At 46.3% G+C, this 14,862-nt stretch overlaps 1 protein-coding gene across 1 annotated transcript in view; it reads left to right on the top strand.

Annotated features, from left to right (window-relative positions):
* Positions 1-14,862, top strand: part of LOC111153430 (reticulophagy regulator 1) — a 127,087-nt gene that overhangs the window by 28,872 nt on the left and 83,353 nt on the right. Inside the window, exons 2-3 of the mRNA XM_022512442.1 lie at positions 3,794-3,900; positions 9,483-9,513. Of these exons, the coding sequence (XP_022368150.1) occupies positions 3,794-3,900; positions 9,483-9,513 (138 nt within the window). The remainder of the gene's footprint in view (positions 1-3,793; positions 3,901-9,482; positions 9,514-14,862) is intronic.

Genomic DNA, 14,862 nt, shown 5'->3' with positions numbered 1-14,862 from the left:
TTTATATAATATGATGCTGCTTTCACGTGGTGACAGTTGCCAGTCGTGACAGACCATAGGACCCATGAAGCTGAAAATCTGTTCTATCTGGCCCTTTGGGGACATGTGCTGACTGGTTGCAAAGTTTTATTATTCCTTTCTCTTTCACCTCAATGTGTTCGGAGATAGATACACAACTTTCCTTTCTTCCAGATGGTTTACAAATGATCACAGCATCATTGATTAAACAGTCCAGTCTTTATGATTGAGGATTCTTAATGACCAATGGACACTTAGCCAAAATGCCCCCGGACCCTTGCCCTGGACCCCTAACTTGAGTTGCTATGGCAGTCAATTCCCTCCAAGTAGAGTCTTCCAGCAGCCAGGGCTGAGGGTTAAAATCTTGTCATTACCTGATTTTTCTATTTGTGGAACATCATAACTTCCACTAAGAAAATAACTAATGGAGGCACCTCAGTGGGTTAGAGCCTCTGCTTTCGGCTCAGGTCATGATCCCGGGGTTCTGGGATCGAGCCCCACGTTGGGCTCTCTGCTCAGCGGGGAGCCTGCTTCCTCTTCTCTCTCTCTTCCTGCCTCTCTGCCTATTTGTGATCTCTGTCTGCCAAATAAAATGGGTAAAATCTTTAAAAAAAAAAAAAAAGAAAAGAAAAGAACTAATGACCTTCACTGCTTGGGTTGGTTTTGCATTTCTTTATTTTTTTAAAGACGTTTAACTGGTTTCCTGGCTACGTGAAGACCTTTAAACTTGAGAGAACTTTCCTAAGGCTTTGCCTGACTCTGCAAAGCAGGTCACTCTAAAAACCGTGCTGACTGAACATCTGTAGATACTTTCTGATGCAGTGAGTGGAACTGTGAGTCGCAGCTCTGTTATGAGCCTCGAATCATCTTGGAATTATAGTCGGCATTTAGAAATATAATAGAATTGAATGGAAAACATCAGAAGGCATTACAAATGATAAAGGTAATATTATTTGGGGGCACCTGCTGGCTCAGTTGGTAAGAGTGTGCAACTCTTGACTGCAGGACTGTGAGTTCAAGCCCCACGTTGGGTATAGAGATTACTTTAAAAATCTTTAAAAAGGAATAAATTGGGGTGCTTGGGGTGGCGCAGCTTGTTAAGCATTCAACTCTGGGTTTCAGCTCTGGTCATGACCTTGGGATTGTGAAATCAAGCCATGAATTGGACGCCATGCTGAGCCCAGAGTTTGCCTGAGATTCTCTCTCCCCTTCTCTTTCTGCCCCTGCTCTCTGTCTAAAAAAAAAAAAATGATAAATATTATTTTTGAAACTTTGGTTTCATTTTTATGCATTTAGATGTACATGAATGTCTTACTGTGGGTCACCATCAAAAATTTTGAAAACTACTGGGTCAGTGTCAGTTGGGGAGAACTGAGCGAGACTGGCACACATGGACAACAGCAAGCAGCGATAATAGCCTGATAGGAGGAGGCGAGCAAGAAGAAAACAAACACCACAGAACACCCTTGGTTAATACAAACCTATATGAGCTCAAGGAATAGAGCCAGCAGCAGTCCCAGAGCAGAAAACAAATTATTATTACTAAAAAGCGTAGATGTTGACATTAGGGGTTTTCTGGTATGTCTGCTCCTTCCCTCTGTGCTTCTTGTTCACTGTTTATTTCCTTTTGGTAGTGCAGTGCCTGGCCCAAAGTAGACACTTTCCAAAGAAATGTTTATTGAATGTAAATACTAAAAATTAGACCACCTGTTTCAGAGGATCTGGGGGAAGGAACCTGGAGTCTGGGAATTTGCATTTTAACAAGCTTTCCAGACAGCAGCCTGTGGCTGTGGCAGACCAGGATTGAAGAAACATGGGCTTATTCTACCTGCATTTGCCTGACCCAGGTCACACACAGCTAATATTAGAACCAGAGCTGGACCTGGGTTACCACCAGCATCTCCCATGGACCACTTCTCACCAAACATATCGCACAATCTTCTAATAGATCCTGACCTCCATGCTTCCTCACTGCCCCACCTCGTCCTCTCAGTCGCCTTCTGGCATTTTCCTTAATCGCCCGTCATTCCATTTTCCTACCCTATACCTTTGGCTTTCTCTCTATTGCTGGTGATATTGAGCCCAAATGCCCTAGCATATCATTCGTGGCCTGCCACAGTGTGCTCCCGGCCTGTCCCCTCAATACCTTCTCTCTCTGCCAGTCTCCCAAATCTCTCCTTGACCCACCCCACCTCCTTCTGCTGGGGCACCGCAGAGCACTCCGCATGCCCCAGGCACACCTTCCCCTTCTCTGACTCTGATCTTCTGTACATGTTGTATTCTCCACCTGGAACAGCCTCTGTTTTCCTCCGAATTACATCCATCCTGTCGGGCCACGTTCAAGGGCCGCGTCCATAAAATCTTCCCCCATTAGTGAGTGAATGATTCCCCCTTCTTTGCTTCTCTTTGTTCTTTGCTCATGTTTTATTAGAGAACCTAGGACTCATTGTCTTGGATTTTGTTAGCTTGACAGGTGTTCCTCTCTGGTGAGGAAATTAGTTCCTGGAAGTCAGGATTCTTTGTAGTATGTATTTTTCTCGATAAAGCTTACAGTGCCTTGCAACTAGTTTTAAATGACAAGCATGTTAAGTCAGTGTTTCTGTGATTATATCAAAATTAATATTAATGGGCAGTTTGGCCAATTAACCGGTATAGAGCAGGCTTCACCTCTGCACGAAGCCTTAGAGCTTGTGACTGAATAGCCGTTCCATTTCTTTATTGGCCCGATTATAAAAATGTGCTGCCGTGTTCGTATGCTGTTCTTGATAAAGAATTCTTTGTTTCCCTCTGGGGCCAGATAGACCAATAGTAATTTTAAGGAAGAAGCAAGCACCTTGAATCCTTAATTGCTGTTTTTGAGAGCCTGGAGGAAGGGGGTAGTAGTTAAATAAACGAATGGGGCATAAAGCAGAACACAGAGGACAGCAAGTGTGGGACATCTGCAGTAGCTTCTCCGCATGTCGGAAAACCCTGCAGCTCTACCTTTCTGGGGCCTCGTGATTCGGTTGCAAGTCAGTTCCGTCCTCCGTCTGCTAGCAGAGTGATAGCTGGGCCACACCCCACAGAGCAAATCCTCTGTCCAAATTAGAGGTTAGAGCAGAAAGCCTAGCACAAAAGCGGACGTGGCTCAAGCACTTTTTGTTTTGCTGACTTGGATGCCCGTGACATAACTTTGATGTGGTCTCATTGGAGTGATTCTGAAAACTGAAATTGGGATTGTTGTTTCTATGGTGAAACTAAACCCAATTGTTTTTTTTCTTCATTTGAAAGAGGGTGTGTGAAGGAGAATGGGAGAGTCGGAGTAGGGGCAGGGGAGAAGCAGACTCCCCACTGAGCGGGGAGCCTGACCAGGAGGGAGGGTGGTGGTGGGGCATGGGGCAAGTATGGGGCGGGGGAGTTGGGCGGCCAGACGTGCAGGGATGATCCCAGGAGCCTGGGATCAGGACCCCAGCCGAAGGCAGATGCATAACTGACTGAGCTACCCAGGTACCCCTGAAGTAAACTTAATTTTTTTTTAAGATTTTATTTATTTATTTGAGAGAGAGAGACAGTGAGAGAGAGCATGAGCGAGGAGAAGGTCAGAGGGAGAAGCAGACTCCCCATGGATCTGGGAGCCCAATGCGGGACTCGATCCCGGGACTCCAGGATCATGATCTGAGCCGAAGGCAGTCGTCCAACCAACTGAGCCACCCAGGCGTCCCAGTAAACCTAATTTTTAAAAAAGGATAAAAATCCTCCAGTTGAAATAATGATTTGTCTGTTTTTGCTGTTATAGGTTCCTTGCACTGACGCCATGGAGAGTGTATCACCTGATTTCTGTCATGATACTTGGGCGTGTTATCATGCAAATAATAAAGGATATGGTTTTGTCTAGAGCTAGAGGTAAGAAAACTGAGAATTCATTTTTACAGGATGTAATTTTCTGGACCCTGAGTGTCTGATCTTTGTGTAGGCATGTTAACCAAGTAGTTTTAAAAGGGAACAAAGTAACAGGTTATGTAGGCACTGACTTTGATATTATTGTTTATTGAATATACATTGATTTGGTAAATATTTATTGCTTATTAATTATTTACCTGATGTTGTCCCTAGTCATGATTACTGCTCCTGGGCAAAAAGGCTTGTGTGTGCTAGTTTCTCTGGCTCTAAGCGCTTCTTAAATATCATTTTGATATGTGAGTAGGCTGCAATGAGGATAACCCTGAAATATTTATTACAACCCACATGATGAAACTTGGACCACTGGAAGATGGTCTCGTTTATGTAAAAACTTTCTCTGCCTCAATGAAGAAAGAACAATTCAGGGCTTACTAGTTGGGGCTCAGTCAGTGGAGGTATGATTCTTGATCTCAGGGTCATGAGTTCAAGCCCAAAGTTGGGGGTAGAGATGACTTAAAAACAAAAACCAAAGAACAACTAATAGTTGTGTACATTTTATTTTTATTTTTATTTTTTTTTAAGATTTTATTTATTTCTTTGACAGAGAGAAATCACAAGTAGACAGAGAGGCAGGCAGAGAGAGAGAGAGAGAGAGGGAAGCAGGCTCCCTGCCGAGCAGAGAACCCGATGCGGGACTCGATCCCAGGACCCTGAGATCATGACCTGAGCCAAAGGCAGCGGCTTAACCCACTGAGCCACCCAGGCGCCCCAGTTGTGTACATTTTAACAAATGAGTTCACAATGGTGAAAAATGAACTAATTTTCAACATTGTTTAGAGGTGAGAAATTGAATAACTTTTGAAATTTGCTTCAGGTGCTTTCTGAGTAATTTGTATTAGAAATCAGAGTCAAGCTTTTCTGCACTTGGAGAGGCCTCTTCTACCAACCTCTGAGTTAGTTTTCATGAATGAGCAAAATGGCCTCCTTGGAATATTTGAGCCCTAAGAACCTAAATGTGATAAGATAGATTTGATCAAAAACAGGGAAGAGGAGGAGGTTACAGTGAGACATTTGATTTCATTAAGTGTAACCCCCACACGACCCACAGGGGTCTTCCTCAAGTTCTTACCCTGGCAGGGATCCCGGGGCCTGTCTCACGGGAGGTACCTTGTTCTCCCTAAGGCCAACCCTGAGGCCACGGACAGAAGCTGTTTCTGACTTACCATCCTCATGTTCTACAGTGAGCTTGAGCTCTGGTTTTTAAGTCTTTACAGTTCTTAGAACAAACCATGTGCAAAACCATTTTTAAGAAAGATGGTTTTACATCGCCACGTTTCAAGGTTTGGAGGGAATTTCTTCATTCCAGTGATCTGGGAAGGTGACAAAAAAACTTGTTAATTTGAAAAATTTATGTGGGGAAGTCAATCTCCTGAAAGGGGGCAGCATGAAACGGGAGGTTTGGTTAGGAGACCTCCCACCGATGCGTTTGTGTGCAGTGACTGCTTCTCATGAATCTCTCGATGAAGATCGTGCTCTTGGATGCGTTGTTCCCTCTGTCCCCTCCCCTGCCCCACCATTTTCTGTTTCAGAGAACGGTCACCCAGCTCCCTAACTTTTATTTTTAAGATTTATTTATTTGAGAGAAAGAGAGACAGAGAATGCGAATGGGTTGTGGGGGAGTCAGAGGGAGAGGGAAAATCCTCAAGTAGCCTCCCCTCTGAGCTGGATCCCAATGCAGGGCTCGATCCCAGGACCCTGAGATCATGACTTGAGCCAAAATCAAGAGTCAGATGCTTAACGGACTGAGCCACCCTGGCGCCCCACCCACTCCCTTATTCTTAACTCTCTTGGGCACCCGCCCCGCGATTTTCTGTTCACCCCAGATGTAGTAAGGCTGCCTGGAGGGGAAGGCTCTCACGCCGTGGCATTTTGCCCAGAGCCAGTCCAGTCCCCGTGCGTTGTCGCCCTGGTTCCGTCCTGATGGATAGAGGAGAGCCCATTGTTCTCCACTAGACTTCGTAATGTCTTCACCCTCCAGGGCCTTCCTCAGGGGAATCCTAGAAGAAAAGGACTGCTTAAAAATTCTGCCAGCAGCCATTGGTGATGAGCCTATCCGTGGTGCCCGTGCTGCATCAAACCGGGTCCCATCTGGGCGCACGTTGCAAGGAGCAGGCAAGCATGGAAGGCGAGGACAGAGCAGGAAAACCTTGCAACTGCTCTGTTCTTGCTCCTGGCCGCTCACGCAGAGTTCGTTCTCAGCCTTGACTCGTTGGCTTGATGTTCTTGGGAACATGGGACTTCCATGTTCCTAAAGGGCAGGACCCCTCTGCTTACAAAGGTTCAGTCCTTTACCAGACTAAGGTGGGAGAGTTGGGAGAATACGAGCCTGAAGGGTCTAGCCTTGAGCTCATTCACGCCACTTTCCAGCACGGAGGGCACCTGTCATGGGCTGTGTCAGTGTCCTGGGGCTACGGTAACAAATCCTCATCAGCGTGTGGCTCGGAACAATGGAAGTCTTGTCTCTCACTCTTCTGGAGGCCCCTCGTGCAAAATCAGTAGTGTGGAGCCAAAATCAAGCCGCTGGCAGGGCTGCATCCCTTCCTGAGGCTCTAGGGAAGCTTTCCTTGCCTCTCCCAGCCTCGGGTGGTTACAGCCTCGTCAGTCGACTCCCTGCCTCAGTGCTCACGGCCCCCTCTCCTCTTCCGTCCTCACCAGACCTCCCTCCGCCTCCCTCTTGCAGGGATACTTGTGATCACATTTGGGGCCCACCTGGATGACCCAGGACAGTCATCCCATCTCCTGATCCTTGACTGAATCCCACATGGTACTTCCCTTTTTCCATAGAAAATAGGATTTTGCAGGGTTCCGGGCAGAAAGGCCCACAGTCACTCAGTCACCTTATCCCGTGAAACGGCAGAGACCAACAACCCACAACCACACAGTTGTGTGAGGGTCGCACAAGAGCATGGAACAGAAGTGGCTCGGGCGCTGTGACTGTTCGCGCGGTTCAGCGCTGGTGCAGAGCCTGAACAACACGGGTAATGCAGGTTTGCTCACTCCTCGGGCAGTCTGTGTGGGGCGCCTTTCTGTGCGCAGCCCACCTCAATGCAGAGCTTCTATTGCCTTCTGGACCCACCCCTGGCTCCCTGGCCCAGGGAGTGCTCGTGCCCCATCCTGCAGGGCCGTCCTGTGGCCCGGGCCAAGCTTTCCATCAGGGTTTTAACAGTGGCCTTGCTCTGAAGACAGCATTGCTCCTGCCCCAAGAAGAACCGGAAACCACCAGGAGAACTGGGACTTGGGGCTGTGCTTTCCCAGCACCCCCCAGCCTGGGGCCGGAGGAACAGGGGGCTCCCAGGCCTCCTTCGGTGGAGTAATTGTAGGCAAAGGCCCATTTGAGCCCCTCGCGGAGCTGGCCAGAGCCGCCTCTGCGGACTTGCCAGCCCAGGGCCCCGCTGTGCGGAATCCCAGGACCCCGAGATCACAACCTGAGCCAAAGGCAGGCACTTCACCGACTGAGCCCCCGAGACGCCCCCCACATCGTTATCTTTAATGCCATCTTAGATGCTCCCTAGGACGTAGGTGAGCCCAAGAGTGGCGATCCTTTCAGGTGCATTAGTCTTTGTGGAACCTACCAGAAGCAGCGTGAGGGGCCTCCAGCTGTGGTGGCTTTCTCGCTCCGTCTTCCTGGTACCTGCCTTGAGGGCTCGCTTCCTCTTCCTCAACGTCCTGGGGAACTTCTCTGCAGCCCTAGGCTGGTCCTCGATTGCCTCCTTCTTCTCTCTCATTACAGAAGAGCCCAGAACTTCCACCACTGGCTTCCTTTAATATCCTTTCCAGTACCACCCTGTGAGGCGGGAGGAGGGCTCAGCGGGTCCCCACGAGGCCACCTGTGGAGCGTTTCCCCCTCTGTCTCTTCATCCCCTCCTCCAGGGAAACCCGCACTGCCTGTTTAAGCCCTGTTCTGCCACCCCCTTGCTCCCCAGGAACTCGCTCGCAGCTTTCAGCGCAAATGCTGTCCGGCTCAGCCTCTTCCCCCTGTGCTGCGCCCCAGTCCCGCACGGCCCCAGCCTGCTCTGTGCTCCGTGACCGCGGTGCTCCTGCCCTTGCCGTTGTCAATGTCCTTGTCCCCTTAGCCAGCAACCATACTCCTTTTCCTCACTTTTAATGACAGACTGAACCAGCTAACACCCCGCAGTGTCACCTGCTTTCTCACTCTTGGAGCCAGTGTTAGCTGAGAAATGTCCTATGAGGGGTGGGTTGTTCATGCTTGACTTTATCCCACTCCTCAACGTCAGCTCGAGGCTCACCGGAGTTCAGAATTCCTTGGATTCTTTTGAATTGATTAGTGCTTTGTTTGACATGTCATCTAACCCCAAATATATACCATCTAACCCCAAAGCTTATAGGGATCTTAAAAAAATCAGACTCTTTTAAAAAGGTGTAGTAGAGGAACAGGATTCTAATATGGTGACTGTAATTGAGCGACAGATCCACCCCCGGGCTTACCGACAGCCAAGGCAAAAAGGGAGGCTGGACCAACTGAACAGTTCTTCTAGTAGTCTGATAAAAGAATGCAAACAATTTTGAGAAAACACTTTTTTTTTCCCCTGGGACTCAATTTTAGGAATTTATTGCATAGATCTTTGCTAGGGGATGCTGCAGAACAAGACGGACACCGATCGTTGGCATTCATTTCATGCAAAAATGCGGAAACCACCTCGAGGCCATTTCTAATACTGCACCTCATTAAGGCGGGTAGCTGGGGCATAATAGTAAGATATAGCACGATGAAAAAGCCAGCCAGTCAAGAAAGCAGATGCTTTATCTAAGTATACATTTTTTTCTCTTGATTTCATTTGAGCCTAGATATAAGCTCAAAATCCCTAAAGAATGAATAGACAAAAATCTCCTTTCTCAAGTAGCAGCTGTCTTAATTCTTTTGTCTGTACCGTTTTAAAGCCCACCTGAAATGCTGACTTGGTTATGGGTACTTCCCTGAGCAGCCTGATTTTCTCTCTTCCCTCAACTCTCATGGTTTGGGCTTTTTTGGGTAGTTCCTACACCACCTGCCCCAGTTCACGTGGACTTGAGAGTTTGCCAGGACTGCCCCACTGAACAGTCGAGTCCCCGAAGCAGGGCCACGTGTGATGGAGGGTCCTGTCTCTCCCGGCACCTATCTGAGTGTTTTGCGTGTAACAGGATCTCAAATATTCATGGCCTAACCACTGCATTATCTATGGTGCCAAAGTATCCACTGAATGGTTTGATAATTCCTAGCGTTTAAATAGCTCAGCATTTTTTCTTTTTTTAGATTTTATTTATTTGAGAGAGAGAGAGTGTGTGTGTGTGCACAAATACGAGCCTGGGGGAGAGGCAGAAGGAAAGGGAAAGGAGACCCATGCGGGACTCAATCCCAGGACCCTGGGATCATGACCTGAGATGAAGGCAGGCATTTAACCGACTGAGCCACCCAGGCGCCCCTAAGCATTTCATGTTAAATAGCTCGGAATATTTCTAAGTTGAGAAATGCCTCAAAAGAAAAAAACCTCCGTTAATGCCTTGCTTTTGGCCTGTCCTTGTTACAGGTGCACAGTTGTGGAGAAGCCTCAGCGAAAGGTAAGGAACTTGGTTGTTTGTTGTGTTTTTTTTGTTTTTTTTTTTTTCCCCAATGTTATCACCTAAGAGTAAGGTAGGTGACTGAGCTTCCAAGATGTCCAATGGATTCAAATCCATCAATTAGTTCTCTCCTTTAAAATTGACATTATGTTTTAGAACAGTTGAGATTTACAGAAAAATCGAGAAGAGAGTGTAGAATTTCCATATACAAAGACTACATTCCTTACCTTTCTTCTCTTCACGTAGTAATGTTACATTACCACCATAGGTTGTCGTCATTAATGAGCCCATAATCAATATCTTCTTATTAGCTAAAATCCATGCTATGTACAGATTTCCCTAGTTTTTGCCTGATGTCCTTTTTTGATTCTAGGATCCCATCCAGGATTCCACAGTGCATTTCATAGACTTACCTTCTCGGGCTCCTCAGAGTTTTCTTATTTTTGTTGACCTTGACAGTTTGGAGGAGTACTAGTCAGATACACTGTAGGGTGTCCCTTTATGAGAATCTGGTGTGTGGTTGTGGGTTTGGGTAAAGTGCATTGTCATCACATTGCATCAAGGGTACTTCCCATTGATGTGATTTATCACTTATGGTGTTCACCTTGACCACCGGGCCAGAGTAATGTTTGTCAGGTTTCACCAAGTTGGTTATTTTAAGCAGGGGAAATCTGCTTGGCAAATCAAATTAAGACCAGAAGGCTGTGGATAAGTACAGGATCTGAAAAGTTAAAAATAGAGCTACCCTATGACCCAGCGATTGCACTACTGGGTATTTACCCCAAAGATACAGATGTGGTGAAAAGAAGGGCCATGTGCACCCCAATGTTCATAGCAGCAATGGCCACAATCACCAAACCATGGAAGGAGCTGAGATGCCCTTCAACAGACGAATGGATAAAGAAGATGTGGTCCATATATACAATGGAATATTATGCCTCCATCAGAAAGGATGAATACCCAACTTTTGTATCAACAGGAATGGGACTGGAGGAGATTATGCTGAGTGAAATAGGTCCAACAGGGAAAGACGAATAGCATATGGCTTCACTTATATGTGGAGCATAAGGAATAGCATGGGGGACATGGGGAGAAGGGAGGGGAAAATGAAGGGGAGGTGGGAATCAGAATGGGAGATGAACCATGAAAGACTATGGACTCCGGGAATCAAACTGAGGGTTTAGAGGGAGCGGGGTGGGGGGATGGATGAGCCCGGTGGTGGGTATTAAGGAGACGCATATTACATGGAGCACTGGGTGTTGTATGCAAACAATGAGTCATGGAACACAACATCAGTAACTAATGATGTACTGTATGGTGACTGATGTAACATAATAATAATAATAATAAAAGAACAGAATCAGAAAGAATGATTTGAAATTGGCTAACGATGGTGCCCGTGTGGCATGTAGGCTCCTCTAGGCACAAACCACCTCTGGCTGGCCTGGCTGGCAGTACAGGGCTTGGGTTCGTGTCCCGCCCACAGCAGACACACCAGATCTCCTTGGGTGTGCATCTGAGCTTCCTGGGCAAGTGAAGAAATTGAGCTTGCTCCTTAATTTTGGTTAGGTGGATGATGCAACCCAGGGATCTAGTATAATTTCAAGGGAATTTTAAAAGGCACTTTGTGATTTCCTGTACTTATTTTGACTGGTGAAGGTAGAACTGCCTGCTTTTTCCAGTGCCCTTGCTATCCTAGCCCTTCTAACACAAGGTGCCTGTTTAGAAGCTATTTGAGTGTTTGATAATCATTTGGAAAAAATAAAATAGTGAGCAGGACCTAGCAGCTCACTTTGCCAACATTGGGTTTGGTCAGGGAGTAAGTAGCTCTGTATAATAAGGCTTTTTTAAGATGTATAATATTTCACCACTTTGGTAAAGTGCTCGTGTGCTTCTGGAGAAGGCTTTATAATGGAGATAACTTTTTTTTTTTTTTTTTTAGATATATTTATCTCAGTGAGAGAAAGGGAGGCAGAGAGCGAGCACAGGACGGCGGGGAGGGCAGAAGGAGAGGGAGAGAAAAACTCCAGCAGACTCCCACTGAGCGAGGAGCCTAGTGCAGGGCTCCGTTTCACAACCCTAAGATTATGACCTGAGCCCAAACCAAGAGTCGGTCACATGACCAGCTGCACCACACAGGTGCCCTGGAAATAACCTGTCATTTTAAGGGAGGGTCTCATTCACTTCACAATTACCTAGATATGTATTCAGGTTCATCCTGGTCCCTGTCCCACAGCTGGTGATCTTGCCAAGTTCATTTCACTCTTGACCTCAGTTCTTCTCATCCGCTGAGGAGGTGAGAGAGAGAATCATTTCAAATATCCCCTCCAGCCCTATAAAGTCTGTAATGCAATTCGAGGTATTAGTGTGTTTGAGATATTGTGATTCATTATAAGAATATAGATTGGGCCTTTGTCCCCAAGTTTCAGAGTCACTAAAACTTTTGCAATTTCCTAATTGTTGAGAGAAAGGTGTCTTCTTTATGTTAACGAGGTGGCCTTTCTACTGCAGCAAGGATGGGGGCTGGCTGGCAGGGGAACCAACCTTGTGGTTGGAGGGCTGGAACTTTCAGTCCTGCTCCCGTTCTCTGGGGAAGGGAGAGGGGCTGGAGGTTGAATCAATCACCAATGGCCAATAATTTAATCGATCGTGCCTGTGGAATGAAGCCTCCATAAAAACCTAAAAGGACAGAGTTTGGAGAGCTTCCAGGTGGGTGGACACGCAATCTGTGTGGGAGCAGCACGCTGAGGGAGGGCACGGAAGCTCCCCATTCTGTCCCTTTACCATGCCCTATGCTTCTCTTCTTGCTGGATGTTTCTGAGTTAGATCTTTTGTAACAAACCTGTAATCTAGTAAGTACAATGTTTGAGTTCTGGGAGCTGCTGGAGCCAATGAATAGAACACAAGGGAGGGGATTATTGGAACCTCCCATCCATAGCAGGTTGGTCAGAAGCACAGCTGACAGCTGGGTTGCACTTGGTATCTGCAGTGGGGGAGGGGACGGTCTTGTGTGCCAGAACCTTAACCTGGGGGCTCTGACACTATCTTCGTCCAGGTAGATAATGTCAAAATCAAGTTGAGTTGTGACCTAGACCTCAGCTGGTGACCTAGAAGAGCTAGGTGGTGTGGAGAAAGTACCCCTCCTGCCCACTGCCTGTGGCACCCCCCCCCCATGTCGGAATTGGGATCAGAATTCTAGCTGGTGATTAGCAGCTTAATTGTCTTGTTACATTTTTGTTTGACCAGTGACTCTTTAAAAGGGATTTAATCTGCAGTAGAAAGGATACTTTCCGGTATTTTCTCACTGCTTTTTTTTTTTTTCCCGATTTTTATTTAAATTCTAGCTAGTTAACATTTAGTGTGATATTGGTTTCAGGAGTAGAATGTAGTGATTTTTCACTTGAGTATAAGTGCTCATCAAAACTAGTGCCCTAGTGGGACGCCTGGGTGGCTCAGTTGGTTGGGCAGCTGCCTTCGGCTCAGGTCATGATCCCAGCATCCTGGGATCGAGTCCCGCATCGGGCTCCTTGCTCGGCAGGGAGCCTGCTTCTCCCTCTGCCTCTGCCTGCCATTCTGTCTGCCTGTGCTCGCTCTCTCTCCCTCTCTGACAAATAAATAAAAAAAAAAATCTTTAAAAAAAAAACAAAAAAAAAAACTAGTGCCCTAGAGACCCATCACCCATCTAGCCCATCCCCCACCCACCTCCCTTAACTCCATAGTTACAAGTCTCTTATGGTTTGCCTCCCTCTTTCTTTTTTTAAATTCCCCTTCCCATGTTCATCTATTTTGTTTCTTAAATCCCACATTTGAGTGAAATCAGGATACCCGTTTTTCTCTGATTGCCTTATTTCACTTAACATAATCCTCTCTAGCTCCATCCATGTCACTGCCAATGGTAAGTTTTCATTCTTTCGGACAGCTGAGTTCCTGCAGTTTCTCCTGCATAATTGTATTCTGTTCTCTCTTCATCACGGAGTTGTGAAATTACAATATTTATTCCTCTAATTTCTTTGATTTGGTGTATTGCTTATGGTGATTCTTGGTGTCTGGTACTGGGCAGTGCTTGTGTTTTTCATATTGAAAAATTCAAAACCAGTTTATTTGAAGGACAAAATACAGTGCTGTAGGAGAGGATCTTCTGAGGCCGAAAGGTCCTGTTTTGCTCACGTGAGCGTTGTGGGATTCGGGTCTTTCCACTTCCATGGCTGGTTTGCCCTGTCTCAATCTCAGAATGAGCCAGGCCTTCTCTCGGTGGGGCTTTAATTGCCTCACTTAAAGATCATTATATTCACTGTAAAAAGGTGAAGCAAATAATGGACCATTCTATCTTCGTGATGCCGTTGTAAAGCTTTTAAATTAAAAAGGAGCTCCTTGCCAAAGGAACCCTTGTGCGCTGTTGGTGGGAATGTAAATTGGTGTAGCCACTATGCAAAACAGGATGGAGGTTCCTAAAAACTTAAAAATAGAACTGCCCCATGATCCAGTCATCCCACTGCTGGGTATGCAGCTGAAGGAAAGGACATCACGGCCCCAAACAGATGCTTACCCCAGATGTCCTGCAGCATTATTCACAACAGCCAAGACATGGAAAGAGCCGAAGTGTCTGAAGGTTGGACAAATGGATATATAGGTATTTCCCTCAACATTTAGCATGAAGACGGTGCTGTACATTATGTGTGTAATTTCTCTGAGCATTTAAAGGCTATTTGTAAAGTTCACGTGGGTTTTATTGGTAAATAACAATAAAGCCAGCATCTAATTTCTGATGTCGTCAGTAATACAAGTTGGGTAATTTTTTTTTTTAAGATTTTATTTATTTATTTGACAGGGATCACAAGTAGGCAGAGGGACAGGCAGAGAGAGAGGGGGAAGAAGGCTCCTTGCTGAGCAGAGAGCCCAATGTGGGGCTCTATCCCAGGACCCTGGGATCATGACCTGAGCCGAAGGCAGAGGCTTTAACCCACTGAGCCACCCAGGCACCCCTGAAAAGTTTTTAAAAATAAATTTGACATGTAGCCCCAAAGTTGGGTAATTTTAATCAAACCCTACTCATATATTGGTTTTTGTATGTGGAAAGTTGATTTTGTGAAACTGTGGTTCGCAGTGGGTAAGTTCTGAGAAGGGCTCATGCTTGACCTATTTCTTTAATAAACAGTAAGTCACTAACTCTCTGACGTGGACAAGGTGTATCCAGCGCAGTCTGTCAACTGAACCGAATTACCATCTCTTAGGGCTCATTTCGATTATTGAAATGCAGTCTGACCCTTAGTGTCCTAAGAGCTTTTTATTTCTGCACGTGACTCTGGCAGCTTACTGAGTAAGATCGTGTGTTAACAAAGGAGACATTGT

The sequence above is a fragment of the Enhydra lutris genome, unplaced genomic scaffold (genome assembly GCF_002288905.1).
Source record: "Enhydra lutris kenyoni isolate GAN:26980312 unplaced genomic scaffold, ASM228890v2 scaffoldscaffold32, whole genome shotgun sequence".
In the NCBI taxonomy this organism is placed as follows: Eukaryota; Metazoa; Chordata; class Mammalia; order Carnivora; family Mustelidae; genus Enhydra; species Enhydra lutris.
Note: the sequence above shows the minus strand (reverse complement) of the source record. Positions and strands in the feature narration are given on the sequence as shown.